The sequence below is a fragment of the Solanum tuberosum genome, unplaced genomic scaffold (assembly GCF_000226075.1).
Source record: "Solanum tuberosum cultivar DM 1-3 516 R44 unplaced genomic scaffold, SolTub_3.0 scf00047, whole genome shotgun sequence".
Lineage (NCBI taxonomy): Eukaryota > Viridiplantae > Streptophyta > Magnoliopsida > Solanales > Solanaceae > Solanum > Solanum tuberosum.
The window spans coordinates 1,424,132-1,444,610 of NW_006238973.1; the positions used below are offsets into that span (position 1 = coordinate 1,424,132).

Below are 20,479 nucleotides of genomic sequence, written 5' to 3' on the forward strand. Positions count from 1 at the left end.
GTATTGGAATTAGAGTTAAGTTCCCAAGTGATAAATCCAGCACCTATAAGTACAAGAAATTTGGTTTTTGCTGGTCTTAAGGAAATAATTTATTCAAGATTCAACTCACTAAAATGTAGGATCTTATAGTCTTATTCAATTAGTAAATTTAATTAACATCTTAACTTTTAGTACTCTTTAATTACAATAACATATTCATTATAATATGAAAAAGATAAGATATACATAGATTTTGTAATTCTCGACTAAAAAAATAAGATGTTTATGATTACAAGAACATACAAAGCAAATGAGACAAAAAAAAAGATACACATTGAAGAATACGAAATACGTGACTACTAATTAATACTACATACTAATACTGAGAAGTGGAGAAAAGGAGGCTAGATTCCTACTTCTCCCACATATAAAGTGGAACACCATACAACTGTCAATTATATATCATTCTATTCTAATTCTCAACCTTCATATCTTCATATCTACGTCCATATTTTCAGTAAATTAAAGTCGTATCATATCCTAATTCATGTCTAATGTTCTAAATTGGACCAAATATATCTTTACGAATCGTTTTGATAGTTGGTTAGAGTTATGTAGAATTAGTTATATGTTGGTTTCTTAATATTGCAACCCAAACATTGTATTGATTTTATTTATAATAAAAGAATGTTGCTCTCTCTCTTTCACTATCGATTTTTCCCTCTTTTTTATTTTTCTGTTTGATGGAAGGGATTTTGGGTTTTGTTGTGTTTTTGGTTTGATGTTTATTTGTATAGTGAAAAAATGCATAAACTACTATTCTAAGCAAAAAATGTTACTAAGAAAAGAGTTAATAGTCAAAAAAATTATCTTTTCGCGAGTTTCATACATCAACTATGATTTGGTATTTCTTTTGTTAGCTGAACTATTAGTGTCTATGTATTGAAAAACATACCTATCTTTCCTATTCCTACCTGATTGGAACACCGTATAGTTGAGGTGTGTTTTAATATATACAAGGTAGTTCAGATACGAAAAGGGAATAATTGATAGTTGAGGTGTGTTTTTTAATACATAGATGGTGATAGTTTTAAGCAGGAAGAGGAAACTATTGATGGTTGGGGTGTAAATCTCGCAAAAAAATATGATACTTTATGTGTGTTTTAGACAGTCTTTTGCGTTTTCAATACCGACAAGATCAACGCCTATCAATTCAACACATTATCAACAATATTTTATCGAGAAAAGATTCATTAATAAATTTGTATCTTTTTTATTTAAACACAAATTCAATATTTTCAAATTAGATGGTAAATGATGTATTGTATCGTATGAACATTTAAAACAAAATACGATATAAAGACAATAAAGTTATATATTAAATAAAAAACAATTACTAATGATATTTACTTGAAAATAAATTATTCACATCACATTAAGGAGTCGTTTGTGACAAAGATTAATAGCACAGAGATTAGTAATGTAGAAATTGGTAATGCAGATTATTTATTTATCAAGTATTTGGTGCATTGCTTCTTACCTAATCTTATATGTGGTTTGTATAGTACTCCCTCCGTTTCAAAAAGAATGATCTCCTTTCTTTTTTAGTCAACTTCAAAAAGAATGGCCCCTTTCCTTTTTTGGTAACATTTTACTTTTAACTTTCCACGTGGCATGTTTAAAACCACAAGATTAAAGGGAAATTTTGTACATTTGACATAACTTTAATTTAGGGCCACAAGATTCAAAAGTCTTCTTTATTTTCTTAAACTTCCGTGCCAAGTTAAACTAGGCCACTCTTTGTGAAACGGAGGGAGTAATATAATAGAGATAAGACACAAGTACTCCCTTAGATTATGATTGAAATCTCAAAGACACATCTTAACTAAACTAACACTTTATAACTCATTTTTTTGTAATTTTATACACCTTTTGGTTTATGTATCACTGCGTGACTTCACGTAGTTTAAACATGTGAGAGATGTTTGACTGTCACGTAAGTCAAAAAGGTGTACAAAATTACAAAAGAAAATGGATTCGGGCGTAATACGACCTTAATTTAGTTAAATGTATCTCTAGAATTTCGATTTTGACGGTACTTATGTCTTAACCCAATGCAAAGTATGAACTATTTTTTCTAATGGAAAAATCTTTTTGACTAGAAAATTTGGTCAGAATGATATTTTATCTATGTTATTTTACTTTTTAAAATATTTTTACCCTTTTAACTTTAATATCTTTTAACTAAAAAATGGAGAAAAAATCAGTTTATTTTAAAATTAAAAAAATATTATAATTTTTTTAATTTTTTGACAAATTCTGGCTAAATTATCTGGTCATTTAGCACTTTCCTTTTCTAATACATCCTACCAAACGACCCGTTAAGTGCCATCTTTCTCACATCCTACTCACCTGACTGCTTTATATTGTGTTGTACTTTAGTCAGACAAAGGTCTCATTTTTTCAACACAAATTCCCAAAATCACTGTTTGTTCATCACGCCCAGAAAAAAACCCTACCTTTTTTGCTCTCAATCTCTCTATATATGTAACGATTTGCTGTTTTGGCATTGTGAATTTCAAGAAAAATTTCAAAATTTTTGAGTGAATTTTGATGGATTACAAGTATGAATCGGTCGGCGATCATCCGGCGCCGGCGCGACCTCAGACGATGACGAGCTATGCACAGCATCCTCAGCCTCCGATGAGTTATACACAACTTCCGTCTCTCACTTACTTCTCTCAACAAGCTATTCGAGGTTTCTTCCTTTTCTCTGAATTTTCGCTTTTTTATATATATTTTTTCTGTGGATGAATGATTTGTACGAAAGAAAGGATTTTGGGTTTTGGGTTTGTCTATGTGAAGTATATCGGAAAGGTTTGTGGTTAATCTGCGTGAGAATGTAACTGATTGAGGTGGTGGAGAGTAGTTTTACCATTCTTTTTGTGTTTAATCCGACAATCCAGAATTTGTGTTTTGTATTAGTTTGTGTGAAGTATATTCAGAAACATTTGTGGTTAATCTGGATGAGAATGTATTTGATTGACGAGGTGGAGAGTACTATTAGCATTAATTTTTCTGCTCAATGGGGCAATCCTATAGAGATAGAAGGGATTTTGTGTTTAGCTTATGTGGAGTACATTCAGGAGACGATGTGGTTAATCTCGATGAGGATGTAGTTAATTGAGGAGGCGTAGAGTAGTTTTTCTGTTCAATGGACAATTTTGTATTAATGGAAGGGATTTTTGGGCTTTGTTTGTGGAGTACAGTCGGGAGATGTTGTTTATGTCGATGAGAATGTAGTTAATTGTGGAGGCGGAGAGTAGTTGAGGTGTGTTTTTAATACATAGATGGTGATAGTTTAAGTAGGAAGAGGAAACTATTGATGGTTGGGGTGTAAATCTCACAAAAAAATGATACTTTACGTGTGTCTTTTGACCGATATTTCTTAACAAAGTTGTATCAAGCTGCAGGATAGAAACTGTGTTCTTCAAGCCAAGTATTGAGCTTTTGGAAACTCTCCTTGCTTTGATCACTTGCTTTATCAATCTAGTCGTAGTCTGCTTCTTGTTCTGAAATATCGTGAAAAAAGACAGTAGCAGCTAGCATCATTCTATACATTTCAGCATTTGGACCTCTTTCTTTAGCATGTTGTTCAGCTCATTTCACGGATGTTCTCCTGATATCACTCCATAACAACAACTTCTGCCACACCTGGTAAGGCACATTACATGCGAAAAACAGACGATGTATGGTATCATTCTCCACCTCACAAAGTGAACACATCTGATTTGTAGTCACCCCCATTTAAACAGCCTGTTCCTTGTGTTGAGCCTTCCTAGAGCAACTAACCGTAGAACAAAAATCCATCTAGGTAGGCCAATGTTGTTAGAAACTAGCTTTTTGGAAATAATGTAGTTTATTGAGTGGATGGAGAATAGTGTATGTTAGCATTATTTTTCTGTTCAATTGACAATTCTGTAGCGATAGAAGGGATTTTCGGTTTTATTTGTGTTTTGAGTTGGCCTCTGTGAAGTGCATTAGGAGACGTTGGGGTTAATCTCAATGAGAATGTAGTTAATTGAGGAGGTGGAGAGTAGTGTTAGTGTTGTCGTGTGCTTTGTTATATTGAAGTGGCAATTGTTATTGAGTAAAGAGGGTGATTTTTCAGGAAAATCACTAAATGTGTGGGATTCAGGAAATCTAATGTTGAAAATGCAATGAGAGAATTCCGAGGCAGAGCTAGGATTCTTGCTCTTTTTATTTCTCTGTTTGATGAACAATTCTGTAGTGATCGAAAGAATTTTGGGGGTTTTGTTTGTGTTCCGTGTTGGCCTCTGTTAAGTACATTTGGAAACTATTGTGGTTAATCTCATTGTTGCTCTTTATTATGTTTATCACAACTTTCAGCTGGCTATGTAGATCCGCCTCATTTTGAAAACAAACCTGCCAATATGCGTGAGGCAATTATGAGAGAGATTGAGAAGGAGCGTATTAGAGAGAAGATTATTGCAGAAGAGATTGCTCGTAGACGCATGGTGGAGTTTGACGTAAGAAGAGAGCTCATGATGGAAATACAACTAGCAAAGCAGAGTGGAGAAGGATCATCTTCCTTTTCTTCTCCCACACTTCCGTTCTTGAAGCAACAGAGTGACGTAACATCCTTAGAGGAAAGAATTGCATCGTCACAGATGGGAAGGGGATATTAGTCTCTAGTAGATTGGGTGCACGAAATTAGATTGCAAGACTTGACATAGCGCCATTTGAGGAGCGAATTTGAGGGATTCCTTTTCATCAACGAAGCTTCTGTGACTGATCGAAGAGCGATAAGAAGATAAGTAGACAAAAGAACCTCTTGTTCTTCAAATTTTCAATTTCGTTCTCCAGGTTCTTGTGATTCCTACATATCGTAATATTGTAAAACTATCACTGTTTCAGGTAAATAGAAGGACTTAGTTTGCTCTATCGTGTAATTTTTTCTTTATTTATCAAGTGAAATATGTAAAACTATCGCTGTTTCAGGTAAATAGGACTTAGTTTGCTCTATCGCGTAATTTTTTCTTTATTTATCAAGTGAAATATGTAAAACTGGACAACCCCCAGCTCTAAGTGTTCTTCATTAGCTCACTTCATCGTTGTAAACTCGTTATGTAATTTACTCAATTATTTTCTTAATGAGTGTGCCAAGTCAAACAGTGACAAGTATAAATGAACAGAATGGAGTAGTAAATTGTTACTTACTCAGACGGATCTCAAAATCAGACGATCCACATATCAAACACATAAATTTTAAATTTTAAAAAACACAATATCTTACAATTTGATCGACTATGGACATGAAGACATTGACATGAGGATCGCGATATAAGTGAAAACTATGAATAGTCAAACACACAAGTTGCGCATTAGCAATAAGATTGATAATGCACAAATAATATGTTTGAAAATTCATACTTTTCACTTGTATCTCGATCAGGACATCATTTTCTTTATATCCATGATCTTCGATAGCTTCATCAGTGTGAGTTATTTCATTTCAATAACTTAAACACATGAAGCAAATCAAATTATAAAATTTTGTATTTCTTAATTGTTAATTCATGTGTTTCATAAAACAAAGGATACAATGTCATATTAAGACTTCAAAACCTCTAAAAAGATCACATAAAATTCAAATTATAAAACCCTTTTTCTTTTTAAGAAAAAATGTAAAGATAGAAAAGAGTACTGTTGAGTGTGAACATCTATGAAGAAACTCATGATCCCCATTGACACCAATAAGGATAGATTTTATAAATATAATTTATTTAAGAATATTTTTAAATTAAAAATTAATAATGTCTGTTTTGGTAATTAACATTTTATTAATCTACCACAATCAGCTAATCTATTAATTTCTTATTTCTAGTTCAATTTCTCAGAGAATTTGACGACTTATAATTTCTCTCCAGTAATAGAAAAAAATATTTATGATAGGTATAATAATGAGGTTAGGGAGATCTCAAATTTAGAATTGATTATTTAAAAGTGAGAAAGTAAAAATAGAAAAAAAAAACCTGAAAACAGATGTAAAAATATTAAAAATTCGAAGGAACAATCTAAAGAATTTTAAGGAACGCAATGTTTTAAAGTCTTGATCGAAGCAACAACATATAGATTTATGAGAATCAATCTAACGTCTTTACTTGAGACAACAAATCAAAATGACAACTTCAGATCGACAATATTCAAGTAAAAGCATATAAATTTATGAGAAAAAATCTAACGCTTAAAAAACTGAATCAAACTACTTTGTTGGATCTGCAGTTGAAGTCCGTTGTATTTGACATTTAAGATTTTGTCATGAATTTCTTTAGAGCTTCTAAAGCTTCATCCTTATCCTTCAATCAAGAAGAGCTTTGCTATCAATACTCAAAAGCATTTCCCTTTTTTGGAGGGTTAAAATAACTTAGTGGGTGCATGAAAACACAAAAAGACACTTTATTTTTAAAAATAAATAAATTAAAATTGAAATTGTGTTTAACCATACTTTTTGCAAACAATATTAGAATTTGAATGTACTCTTTTTAAATAAGGTTTATACCATCAAAATTTGTGAAAACTAGCAAAATTATCCAACTTGACTATTTTACCTCAAATATCTCAAAATTGATAGTCACAATATGTAGTAGATTAAATTTAAGATACGAGCTACTGCATATTATTACAAATAGATCAACACAATCATATATGGAATATTTAAGAACTTCATAAATAATTTATTTTAATGGTATTAATTTAATCTTGTCCATCTCAATTTCTATTATTGAAACTTCTGATAAAATTATTTGACACTATACTAATTCAGATAAGTATGAGGGATCTGATTATCATTTAGCGAATGATTTTGTTAATTTTATTGATGCTAGTATTTATTGGCCTCAAGCCAATTGTCATTTGTTTTCAAAATCTTTTTAGAAATTTTGTGGTTCATGAAAATAAAATTATTTTATCAGAAAATACATTCTTAATGTCTTACCTGTTAGACAAGAGGGAGTTGTTCGGATGGTAAACATCGAATACTTTCGATTTTAAGATCGTAAGTTCGTGTCACCAAGAGACGAAAAAAGTGAGAGCTCCTAGGGAAGGGTATAAAATGTATTTAAAAATGTATTTTTTTTAGTTGTCTCAAAGCTCTGTTAGCGTGAAAATCGACTCCTATTAACAGATCGAAATTAGATATAAAAAAAAATTCACAAATATGATAAAATAATTAATTTCGATATACATATCAATACTCCAGCTCTCTTAAACTAATGATGTTTAATGACAATGTCTTGCAAATTACATGTCTTGACATATATATACCTAACAACATTCATGATGGAAATAATATGGCATAAGATAGAATTATTGTTTTTACATATATAGATTTATAAATGGACAAGAAAAATGCAAGCATCGAAATGACGACTATGGTTATTCTAACACTCCTATTCAATTTGTAAATCACTGAATCGCTAACAATTCATGTATTATTAGATGCAAAGAATGTGGTACAAATATTACAAAAGAAGATACTGATATTTGAGAAATAAATATCATTTACGAGGATATATGAATATAGATATCTTCTTTTAAAGATATTAATATTTTATATATTCTTCGAATATAAAATGTGCAAGCTCATAATCTAACAAAATTCTCTATTTTCCTGTCACGTAGAGTTTCTGAACTCTTTTTTTTCGAATTCCTATAATACAATTGGACCTTCAATGCCGACTAGATCAACGCCTGTCAATTCAACACATTGTCAACAATATTTTATCGATAAAAGATTCATTAATAAATTTGTATCTTTTTTATTCAAACACATTTTTTTAAAAAAAAATTAGATGGTAAATGATGCATTGTATCGTATAAACATTTAAAACAGAATACGAAATAAAGACAACAAAGTTATTTATCGACAAAAAAGAAGAAGAAACAATTACTAATGATATTTACTTGAAAGTAAATTATTCACATCACATTAAGGGGTCGTTTGTTACAAAGATTAATAGCACAATAATTAGTAATGTAGAAATTGGTAATGCAGAGACTATTTTTTATCAAGTATTTGGTGTATTGTTTCTTACATAATCTTAAATGTGGTTTAAATATTAATATAAAATGGATAAGACACAAGTAATCGAAATCTCATAGACACACCTTAACTAAACTAAGATTTTAAATACCCCTTTTGGCTTATGTGGCACACTGCATGACTCCACGTAGTTAAGGCACGTGAGAGATGTTTGGATGCCACATAAGTCAAAAGTGTGTACAAATTACAAAAAAATTATAGATTCTTTTTTAATAAGATCTTAATTTAGTTAAGATGCATCTCTGAAATTTTGATTTTGACGGTACTTATGTCTTATCCCAATACAAAACATGAACTATTTTTTCTAATACACCGTACCAAACGACCCGTTAATTCTCACATTCTACTCACCTGACTGCTTTATAATGTGTTGTACTTGAGTCAGAAAAAGGTCTCATTTTTTCAACACAAATCCCAAAATCACTGTTCATCACTCCCAGAAAAAAACCCTACCTTTTTTGCTCTCAATCTCTCTATATATGTAACGATTTGCTGTTTTGGCATTGTGAATTTCAAGAAAAATTTCAAAATTTTTGAGTGAATTTTGATGGATTACAAGTATGAATCGGTCGGCGATCATCCGGCGCCGGCGCGGCCTCAGACGATGACGAGCTATGCACAGCATCCTCAGCCTCCGATGAGTTATACACAGCTTCCGTCGCTCACTTACTTCTCTCAACAAGCCATTCGAGGTTTCTTCCTTTTCTCTGAATTTTCGCTTTTTTAATATTTTTTTTCTGTGGATGAATGATTTGTACGAAAGAAAGGATTTTGGGTTTTGGGTTTGTCTATGTGAAGTATATCGGAAAGGTTTGTGGTTAATCTGGGTGAGAATGTAGCTGATTGAGGTGGTGGAGAGTAGTTTTACCATTCTTTTTGTGTTCAATCTGACAATCCGGAATTTGGGTTTTGTGTGTGTTTATGTGAAGTATATTCAGAAACATTTGTGGTTAATCTGGATGAGAATGTATTTGATTGACGAGGTGGAGAGTACTGTTAGCATTAATTTTTCTGCGCAATGGGACAATCCTATAGAGATGGAAGGGATTTTGTGTTTAGCTTATGTGGAATACATTCAGGAGACGATGTGGTTAATCTCGATGAGGATGTAGTTAATTGAGGAGGCGTAGAGTAGTGTTACGGTAATTTTTCTGTTTAATGGATAATTTTGTATTGATGGAAGGGATTTTTGGGTTTTGTTTGTGTTAGCTTATGTGGAGTACATTCGGGAGATGTTGTTTATGTCGATGAGAATGTCGTTAATTGTGGAGGCGGAGAGTAGTGTTAGTATTAAATTTCTGTTCAATGGACAATTCTGTATTGATGGAAGAGATTTTTGGGTTTTATTTGTGTTGTGTGTTAGCTTATATGGAGTACTTTGGGAGACATTGTGGTTAATCTCTATGAGAATGTAGTTAATTGAGGAGGCGGAGAGTACTATTAACGTTAATTTTTCTGTTCAATAGGACAATCTTATAGCGATAGAAGGGATTTTGGGTTTTTTTGTGGTCTGTGTTAGCCTCTATGAAGTATATGTGGAGACATTTTGGTTAAAGTTGATGATAATATAGTTAACTAAGAATGTAGTTAATTGAGGAGGTGGAGAGTAGTGTTAATGTTGTTGTGTGGTTTGTTATATTGAAGTGTCAATAGTGATTGAGTTTAAGTGGGTGATCCTTTTTCTTTTCAGGAAAGTTGGTAAATGTGCAAGATTCGGAAAATCCTCCATTGGAAGTGCAATAGAAGGAATAGATCTTCTAAGTATTTCATAAAAAAAATAAAAATTGTGGCAATTTGATTTTGGACGGCTAATAAGTAGAAAGAAGTATCTGGTTTGAAAGGTTACGATTTTTTGAAACAATAAGACCATTCAAGATAAATTTTTTAAATGTTTTTAACGTTGTTCAATTGTCAAAGCAGCTGCTTTTTGATAACTGGTAAAATACTTTTTGTATCCAAAGAAAGGCATTATTTCCTATCCCCAGAAGATGGGAATCATACTATTCAGAAAGTGTTTCTGAAAGCAGCTGCCTTTTTTTTTCCTTCTGTAATCTTTAAGTATGAGAAGTATATTAGGAAATATTTGTGGTTAATCTGAGTGAGAATATAGTTGATTAGGAGGTGGAGTAGTGTTAGCATTATTTTTCTGTTCAATGGGCAATTTTGTAGTGCTAGAAGGGATTTTATATGTGTTTAGTTTATGTGGAGTACATTTGGGAGATGTTATGGTTAATCTTGATGAGAATGTAGTTAATTGAGGAGGCGGCGAGTAGTGTTAGCATTCTGTTCAATGGACAATTCTGTATTGATGGAATGGATTTTTGGGTTTTGTTTGTGTTAGCTTTTGTGGAGTTTATTCGGGAGATGTTGTCGTTAATCTTGATGAGAATGTAGTTAATTGAGGAGGCGGAGAGTAGTGTCAGCATTTTTTTTCTGTTCAATGGACAATTCTGTATTGATTGAAGGGATTTTTGGGTTTTGTTTGTGTTAGCTTGTGTGAAGTACATTTGCGAGATGTTGCTAATCTCGATGAGAGTGTAGTTAATTGTGGAGGTAAAGAGTAGTGTTAGCCTTATTTTTCTGTTCAATGGACAATTCTGTATTGATGGAAGGGATTTTTGGCTTTCGTTTGTGTTTTGTGTTAGCCTATGTGGAGTTCACTCGGGAGACGTTGTGGTTAATCTGGGTGAGAATGTCGTTAATTGAGGAGGTGGAGAATGGTTTTAGCATTATTTTTCTGTTCAATGGACAATGCTGTGTTGATGGAAGGATTTTGGGTTTTATTTGTGTTTTGTGTTAGCTTATGCCGAGTACTTTCGGGAGGAATAGTGGTTAGTCTTGATGAGAATGTAGTTAATTGAGGAGGTGGAGAGTAGTGTTACCATTATTTCTGTTCAATGGACAATTCTATAGCTATAGAATGCGTTTTGTTTTTTAATTGTGTTTTATGTTAGCTTAGGTGGAGTACTTTCGGGAGACGTTGTGGTTAATCTCTATGAGAATGTAGTTAATTGAGGAGGCGGAGAGTAGTATTAGCATTAATTTTTCTGCTCAATGGGACAATCCTATAGAGATAGAAGGGATTTTGGGTTTTGTTTGTGTTCTGTGTTAGCCTCTGCGAAGTACATTTGGAGACATTTTGGTTAATCTCGATGAGAATGTTGTTAATTGAGGAGGCGGAGAGTAGTATTAGCATTAATTTTTCTATAGCGATAAAAGGGTTTTGGGTTTTATTTGTGTTGTGTTAGCTTACGTGGAGTACTTTCGGGAGACATTGTGGTTAATCTTGATGAGAATGTAGTTAATTGAGGAGGTGGAGAGTAGTGGTACTATTTTTGTGTGGTTTGTTGTATTGAAGTGGCAATAGTTATTGAGTAAAGAGGGTGAGAGTTGGTAAAGCGGGGCTAGGATTTTTACTCTTTTTGTTTCTCTGTTCGATGAACAACTCTGTAGTGATAGAAGGGATTTGGGGTTTTGTTTGTGTTCTGTGTTAGCCTCTGCGAAGTACATTTGGAGACATTTTGGTTAATCTCGATGAGAATGTTGTTAATTTAGGAGGCGGAGAGTAGTATTAGCATTAATTTTTCTATAGCGATAAAAGGGTTTTGGGTTTTATTTGTGTTGTGTTAGCTTACGTGGAGTACTTTCGGGAGACGTTGTGGTTAATCTCTATGAGAATGTAGTTAATTGAGGAGGTGGAGAGTAGTGGTACTATTTTTGTGTGGTTTGTTGTATTGAAGTGGCAATAGTTATTGAGTAAAGAGGGTGAGAGTTGGTAAAGCGGGGCTAGGATTTTTACTCTTTTTGTTTCTCTGTTCGATGAACAACTCTGTAGTGATAGAAGGGATTTGGGGTTTTGTTTGTGTTGTGTGTTAGCCTCTGCAAGGTACAGTTGGAGACATTTTGGTTAATCTCGATGAAAATGTCGTTAATTGAGGAGGCGGAGAGTAGTATTAATGTTGTTCTGTGGTTTGTTATATTGAAGTGTCAATAGTGATTGAGTAAAGAGGGTGATCCTTATTATTTCAGGAAAGTTGGTAAATGTGCAAGATTCGGAAAATCCTAAATTGTAAGGTTGCGACTTTTTGAAACAATAAAACCTTTCAAGATTACTTTTTTTTTAAAAAATGTTTGTAACTTGTTCCATTGTTTAAGCAGCTGCTTTTAGATAACTGGTAAAATGATTGTTATATCCTAAGAAGAGTATTATTTCCTATCCCAAAAGATAGGGATCACTCTATTTAGAAAGTGTTTCCGAAAGCAGCTGCCTTTTTTTCCTTCTGTGATCGTGTTTTTTACTTATTTCTAACTAGTATGATTCACGTAAGTATTTGTCTTATCCTTGATGGTGTTCATTTAAGAGAAAGATTGACTTTTGATTCGTTGAATCTCCTGGATTTGTCTATGCCTGTGTTAACCAAGCACAGAACTGAAGGGGATGAAATGTAGTTACTTGGAAGAGATGAATTTCAAAGTTTGGCTTTTTTGTTGCTCCTGAGTTCTATTGACTTCATGGTGCCTGCATTGTTCAATTTATATTGTATTTTGAGACTAAGTTGTTGCTCTTTGCGTTGTTTATCACAAGTTTCAGCTGGCTACATGGCGCCTCAATTTGAAAATAAACTTGATCATATCCAAAACCAACCTGCCAATATGCGTGAGGCAATTTGGAGAGAGATTGAGAAGGAGAAAATTAAAGAGGAGATTATAGCTGAAGAGATAGCTCGAAGACGCATGTTGGAGTTGGAAGTTAGACGAGAGCTCATGATGGAAAGACAACTAGCACAGCAGAGTGGAGAGGGATTGTCTCCTTTTTCTTCACCTGCAATGAGTTTCTCTCCCACGCTTCCATTCTCGAAGCAACAGACTGTTGTAAGGTCTGTAGAGGAAAGAATTGCAAGGTCACTTGAGGACAGGATGGGAAGGGGGATATCAGTCTCTAGATTGGGTGCAAGAAATGAGATTGGGAGACTTGAAATAGTACCATTTGAGGAGCGGATTCCAGAGATTCCTTTTCAGCAGCGGAGTGTGGAACCAAAAAATTCTGCTTTGAAGCCTGTATCCCATAGTTCAGTGCCAATGATTTCTGAATTGCAGTCCCCTTTGGAGCCTAGAAAAGAAAAAGACAAGATCATCTTGCTGGTCAGTATGTTTTTGTTCATCCTGCATATGTCTATTCCATTTTGCTATCCTGAACTAGAGATCATACTTGCTATTTCTGGTAAAGTTTTTCTTATTTTTTGTTTCTTCTCTCTCTTGGGTGAAGTGATTAGTTTGATAGCATTGCTTTTTCTGGATTCAATTAAAAAATAATTGCTATAACCAGTCAATGCATATATCCATCTTTATGCTTTGTACTGGTTTGTATCTAACACTAGGGTCTCCCCTCCAATGCATATCCTACCGATTGCAGCTAATTTTAGGACTGCATTCATATACTTACAATGCAATCTCTTACGTCCTTTCTCTCAATTGTCCTTTTGTATTTCCGTGTGTGCACGTGTCCTTATTTCCCCCTTTTTCTTCCATGCTTGTCCTTTATTGAACGGTAGAGTTTTAACTGGACCCTTGGTAGCTCTCAAACGTGTCAATCTCATCTAGCAAGAAGAATAAGGAAGTAGATCGACTCTATTTCACCTGATTGTGGTAAAAAGATTGCACAATACATGCCCTTGCTTATATCTGTAATTAGTGTGTACAAATGTTTCTTTTATTTTTTGTGTCAATGTGGAAGGCCAGGGCCTTTTGATAACTATCAAGGTTACTAAAGTAGGAGAAGCGAGTTAGATATTGTAGTGTGATCATATGAGCTGTAGATTGATCCTGTTTTCTGTGCCTAATTAGTTGGGTTGTTTGTTTTTGGCTGAAATGATCACAGCTGAGGAATGAACCACAAGATGAGACCTTTTTGCTTATAATTGCTATTTCTTTGTCGAATGCTAATAAATGATAACAAATGGTTGAAACAAGTGTTGTGCACATCTCTTCTAAGTTGCAGTTTTGGATTACAATTTGAATTATTAAATTGTAATTTTGAAGTATGACTTCTCCACCAGTTTTACTTCCTATCTTGAGGTGAGTGTGTCCAAATTGAGACTTTTTGCTTCGCTTGAAGTTAGTCTTAACAGTTATAATTCTACTAAATATGCCCAAATCATCCTATCAATTCAGAGGTGAGTAGAAGAATGTGTTCAGGGAGAAAATGGATGAGATTGCACATTTAATCTTTTTTGTAACCAACTCCTAAAAAAAAAAACTTTAGTAACTAAGTTACTATTTATTGTCATGAGATGGCTCATTCAAGATCTAACAAATAGGTTATGGACGAAGCTACACTCTAGGAGATTGTGCAATTAATGACTCTTTATGGTTGAGCCAACAGTCTACTGGAAACATCCTCTCTACCCCACAAAGGTAGGGGTAAAGGTATGCGTACATTGGGTACGTTGTTGTTGCTGTTGTTGTAAGGTAAGTATATGACTTAGCTGTTCAGTTTATCTTTGAGAGCCCATAGGCAAATAAAGTATTGAGAGACCAATACTTTAAATTAATTGACAAGCCGGTGACCTTTGTAGAAGAAGGGGAATCCGTGTATTAAATGGACCCGAGGAGAGAGATTGACAAGGAGACATAGGTAAATAACCATCCTCTTCATATGGGCTTAGCGTGATTTGAGGTCTCTCTTATTGTATCTCTTTATAAAGCAGTGCACATATTAGGTGTAGGTAGAGTTTTCTGGTGATTTGATGTAAGCTTCGTGTTATGCCTGACGCTGGCTTGGTACAAATAATTAAAAAATGCAGACGTTCCAACCATTTAAACTATACTGACATCCATTATGTGTGTAAAATGTGGCTCTCATCACTTATCTCGCTTTTATGAAAATAATTATGTATAGGATTACAGTACCTTTCACCACTAATCTGATTGAATTTTGAAGCATTGTTTGTTCACGAACTTCTCTTGAGCTTTTGGTTGCAGGCTAAGCCTATTACAAGTGTCTCTGGAGCAAAACGAAAAGCTGTAACACCACCAGTGGAGGTTGCCAGCCAGCCTCCGTCATCCAGTGTTCCCAAGAAAAATGGGAAAGAGGACTGGAGTTGTGCACTTTGCCAGGTAAGTGCGACATGTGAGCGTGGTCTGAATGATCACCTCCAAGGAAAGAAACACAAGTCCAAGGAAGCTGCTTTGCGAGAACAGAGGAACGGGAAGAACTACAGTATCGGTCTTTTCCCAAAGAAACCTAAGATTAACAACTTTTCAGAAGCCGATGGCAATGTTAACATGGAGCAAATGGTAAAACCAAAAGTTGAATTGTTGCTTCATAACAAATCAGGGGAAAGATCATCTTTGGTAATTTTGGAGAAAGAAGGTGCAGAGGACACCATCACCCCAACTCTGCATCACAATGCTGATGACTTGAAGAAAAGTGCAAATGCAACTCCAAAAAAGCAGAAGACTAGTAAGAAGAAGAAGTACAAATTTTGGTGCGCAACGTGCAAAGTAGGGGCTTTGTCAGAGGTGTCATTGGAGGCACACAGGGTAGGGAAGAAGCATAAGGCTCGTCTCCTGGTGCTCAGCAGCGTTGCTGCTTCAGCTTCTAAGGTTGAGAGCACTCAAACTGTTAATGAAGCATTAGAAGAGGTCGAAGAAACTGAAGCTGTTAAGGTTGAGAGCACTCAGACTGTTCATGAAGCATTAGAAGAGGTCGAAGAAACTGAAGCTGCTAAAATTGAGAGCACTCCAACTGTTATTGAAGCATTAAAAGAGGTTGAAGAAACTGAAACTGCTAAGGTTGAGAGCACTCCAACTGTTAATGAAGCATTAGAAGTTGTCAAAGAAACTGAAGTGATCGATGATGTGGGTGCAGGTGTTGATAGCATTAACCCCGACGAGCAGGAAGAAGTGTTCACCACTGGCGATAACTGAGTTCAGTTATTTTCAGGAGTATCATAGTGTTATGTTAAGATGTAGAGTTTAGGGGAGGGATTGTAAGGTTAACTGTGACAACTTGTCTACCAATTGTGATGTGTATGTACTCTTTTAGTACTCTAGCTCTGTTCAAATAATTGGGTATTTTTCAGTTTATGAAATGACGTTTGGTTGGACAAAAGATTATGGAAAATTGTTTCATTATATGTGACCTAGTGCATGATGTGTGGTGCATTGGCCTTGCCTTGACATACAACAACAAACCCAAACCCGTGTCCACAGGTAGAGTCGGAGAGGGTAGTGTGTAAGTTGATCTTATTCCTACATTGTGATGGTACGAAGATTATGACCTCGACTCTAAGAGAGCCGAAAAAACACTTGCCCCACATCCTCCAATCAAGGGACCATGTTCTCATGTGTCTTGTATAATCACCTCACCGCAATACCATTTCAAATTCATTCTGAATAGGAAAAGAAAATCCCTGTGATTCAAAAGAGTGAGAAAAAACTCTGTCCTATTATGCCCTCATCACTAACCATTCCCCGTATCTTTGCATTTCTTGATTGGTCGCTCATAGATGATTGAGAAGTGCATTTTCAAGTCAATCTTTTTTCTCATCCTTGCATGTTTCACTCAATTCTGACTAGATTTTTCTCATTTGAAATCACATCTCAATGTTAATTTCTACGAAGTTTGCCTGCTTGAAGTAGTTCATGGTAAATATAAGTGCAATTCATACAAGGGTAACGTCTCACTTCCAAGCAAGTTAGAATCGACTAAATATATCCTCATTGGATATGACACAAACTTCTTCAACAAAACTACACCACCACTGACATACCCAATTTACTCCCACAAGTGAAATCTCAAGAGGATATCGTGTCCACAAACCATACCCCTACCTTGAGAAGTAGAGAGATTATTTCCGATATATCCATGTAACTCGAGAAAAAACATATCAAAGCAATTCGAGAAAAAGAAATACTGAAAGTAAAGAAGCCATGGCAAAATACTAAAGATAGCAATCTTCAAGAACTACTGATGAATATGTTCTACTTAATGTAGAGAACCAATCATGCTGACTATATTTTCACATTGCCAATCAATAGCATGTGTATCATTATCACTAGATATATCTGAGTTTTCTTTACACAAAAAGGCAAAATGCATACCTACATATTGAGGGGGAAAAAGACATCTAATGGTAACTTTTTTTTCATAACCGAGAAATCCTCGAGGGTCAGTAGAGACCTCTTTGGATAAGCTACAACTTCCATGGCACTCGCCCTAGATCGAAAGTTTTAAGTGGTATTTATTGAAAATTGAAAGATGGATCAAACCCTCAAAGCAACAGGATCTTGCCACGATATTTTCCGCTTCTCAACATGAGAAGTTCCTTCTCCCACATTCCTGCATATCGATAACTTTAAGTCTCTGTGCTGATCATCATTTATGTTTTGAATTAATCCTCTCTTTGGCTCCTCAAAGTTCAATGGTTCAAAATTTGCTTGGGGCTCCTCTTCCCCTATCTGCAAAATGAGATGCCGAAGGCAAAGTGTTAAAATGCATTACTCGTCAAATGTATAACACATACTCCCTCTGTTCCATTTCATACAATACTCTTTTCCTTTATAAACTGTCCCAAAAGAACGTTGCATTTTTATATTTCAAAACACATTCATTTCAAGCATCCAATTTTACCGTCAATGAGTTACTACTCTTACTTCCATAGAAATGTCATAGCGTCTATACACACAAGTTCAAACTTGGGATTTCTTGTTGAGATACTTACCGAGATTTCATTCAAATCAATGACTGGAGCTTGACTAGGCAATACAACTTTCCCAACATGACCAGTTTCCTGATTCAAATCAAAGACAGGTGTGGTACTCCTCGAAACAAAACCATTCCCAGCGAATGACCTGTCATTCTGATTCAAATCAAACGCTGGAGCTGCGTTTCGGAGCAGCATTTCCTTACCACTATACACTCTTGATTTATGCTTCAAACCTGAAACTGTACTACGCTGAACAGCGTCTTTCCCAATATGTAATGCCTGCTTGTGATTCACAAGAATATCAGAAGGTGTCTTCTGCGAAGAAGCTTCCTTTGCAACTTGAATCCTCGCTTTCTGTTTCAGCCCAGGAAGAGGGGGCAGTTTGTGTTGCTTCGCCTTCTTTTTGCTGGGAAATCGATCATTCACCCCATTTATACAGTAAAACTCTGAGTTCAGCAGGGCTGCTCGTTCTTGCTGTTCAGGATGACTTGATGACTTCATCTGCAATAGGTATTTGTGTCTTCGGCGCAAGAAACTGCAAATATGCGGAATGCATTTAGAGTAAGAATAAAAGAAATTTCTGCAAGCATTTCAAAAACCAGTTGCATCAGAAAGAGGAGTTTCCAGAATTTAACCTTTGATACTTGCCTTTAAATCAATTGCATTTTTCAAAATCATGGTACAAAATTTAGTATTGGTTGACATCGAAGTAATTTAACATGTATATCGATGCTATGTGCGAAAATATGGGTAAAGTTCCACCTCTGGCATCATTAGATGCACATTAACAGCTATATGAATCATAGTTAAATCATCAATCTAATGTTAAAAATTCTCTCGACATAGTATCTATTCGACAACCAATTATCTAAACGAATTAGCCTCAACATCCAGTACTAAGTTGACCTCAGACGATCTTTTTTTAGAGCCTACACTACATAATGAAAATACCATAGACTTGAGCAAAATTCAGAAAGAGAAAAACAACAAGTCGACAACAAAAACTTACTGAACTTCAGCAAGTAATCTTTGTTTCCTCATTTTCAGGTCCTCCAATTTGTTCCTCGTGTCATTAGTGTCCTGTAAATAATTGTAACAAATGAGTTGCACGTAAATTAACTGAATATGCACAACCACAGTATGATTATGATGGATTCACATGCATAGATTAGTTAAAAAGAAAGATACTTTTTCAAAAGATAAAACCAGAAAACACATCACTAATACTCACTAAATCACAATTATTATAGCAACAAGCATCAAGTGGCTTCAAGTTTCTCACTGGGCATGCAACTGACAAAGTTCTCAACTCTAAACATAAGTCCTTCAATTCATAAACAAAACTAAGGAAAAAACAGGAATCAACATAAGACAACTGGTGAATAAACAAATCCGGGAAAAGCCCCAATCATTTTTTAACAACCGTGGTGCCTGAGCCAACTTACGCACACCTCAACTGATTCCATTGGGTACTAGCTACCTCCCACCAACACAAGTATCGTGTAACTCAACTTATTCAATAGTTCTAAAATGTATTCTCAACCATATCATATTACTAATACTCACTATATCATAAACAAAAGCCCTTCAATTCATACACAAAACGAAGGAAAACACAAGAACCAACATAAAACAACTATTGAATAAACAAATCCAAGCTGAAAAAGGCAGGAAACAAAACAAATCAAAACCAAGAACAGTTCCTCAACAATAAAAACACCAATAGAAATCTAACTACATGAAGATCCACCAGAGACAAAACAGGGAACTGTTCTACACAAAATCCCCAAAATCACACAACAACAAAAATTTATCAACAATAAGCATAGATCTTCAAAACTACAGGCCAAAAACAACCCCAATTTTTATTTCATTTTTACCTTATAGAGTACTTGATAGTCCTGCAATAGAGTCTGATGCTTCAATCTAGCATTATTCTCCTCAAACACCACATAAGGTGATGATTCTAAAACAACCCTTTTCATCTTCTTAGACATATCAATCAAATCACAGAGAAATCAAACAAACAAATGCTTAAATCACAAAAAGAACCAATCTTTGAAGCAAATAGACAAAACCAAGAAAAGGGTATGGCGGCAGAAGATAGAAAAGAGGGAAAAGTAAGAGAAAAGAAGCGTGTGGAAGGAAAAGATAGAACAATAATACAAACACAAATAGGGTAAGAAAGAAAAAAAGAAGGGGTAATAGAGAAAGAATAGAAAAGACAGACACAATTGGGGGGTTTGAGGGGGTGGGGGGTAGGGAGTGGAGAAGAGATAAAGAGTGTATTGTGGTGAGAAAGTTCTCTGTGAAAACTCTGACCAAGACAAACCCACATAAACCGGTAAACAAGGAAAAAGGAAAAAAAACAGTAATAGTATACAAAAACATTGTGTTTCTTGTTTGTTGTTCTTTTAAACAGTGATGAAGATGGAGAGAAAGGGGGTAGGGTGGGGTGGGGGGTGAGGGGTTTGTAGCAGAAAGGGTATTTGTGGTAAAAATTGTGTCTTTAGGTTAGATGAGTTTGAAGACATCTCTCCTTTTTCCATTCTTGATTTCTTTCCTTTTTTTTGGAGTTTTTCTTACTAGGCATAATTTTTGGTCCAGCTGGGCCATTAGAGAGAGTTTGATGGTGTGTACTCTTCTTGATTTTGTGGGAGGGGGG

The 20,479-nt window shown here is 34.7% G+C and overlaps 2 protein-coding genes across 4 annotated transcripts; one reads left to right on the top strand and one right to left on the bottom strand.

Annotated features, from left to right (window-relative positions):
• The first annotated feature begins 2,421 nt into the window (after positions 1–2,421).
• Positions 2,422–16,217, top strand: LOC102583696 (uncharacterized). 3 transcript variants are annotated; one of them, XM_006343576.2, is made up of 4 exons: positions 2,422–2,631; positions 8,685–8,796; positions 12,696–13,246; positions 15,086–16,217. In XM_006343576.2, the coding sequence occupies exons 1-4, from the start codon at positions 2,593–2,595 to the stop codon at positions 16,031–16,033; spliced, it is 1,650 nt and encodes a 549-aa protein (XP_006343638.2). In that variant the 5' UTR covers positions 2,422–2,592; the 3' UTR covers positions 16,034–16,217. The 3 variants fall into 3 exon arrangements, with proteins under 3 accessions (XP_006343638.2, XP_015162533.1, XP_006343637.1); XM_015307047.1 differs by having other exon boundaries at positions 2,423–2,631; positions 12,690–13,246; XM_006343575.2 differs by lacking the exon at positions 2,422–2,631 and having other exon boundaries at positions 8,481–8,796; positions 12,690–13,246.
• Positions 16,218–17,064: 847 nt separating this feature from the next.
• Positions 17,065–20,473, bottom strand: LOC102584810 (uncharacterized). The gene is made up of 4 exons (XM_006343579.1): positions 19,695–20,473; positions 18,824–18,894; positions 17,830–18,349; positions 17,065–17,566 (listed from the first exon to the last, which is right to left on the bottom strand). The coding sequence occupies exons 1-4, from the start codon at positions 19,809–19,811 to the stop codon at positions 17,372–17,374; spliced, it is 903 nt and encodes a 300-aa protein (XP_006343641.1). The 5' UTR covers positions 19,812–20,473; the 3' UTR covers positions 17,065–17,371.
• Between the last annotated feature and the right edge of the window lie 6 nt (positions 20,474–20,479).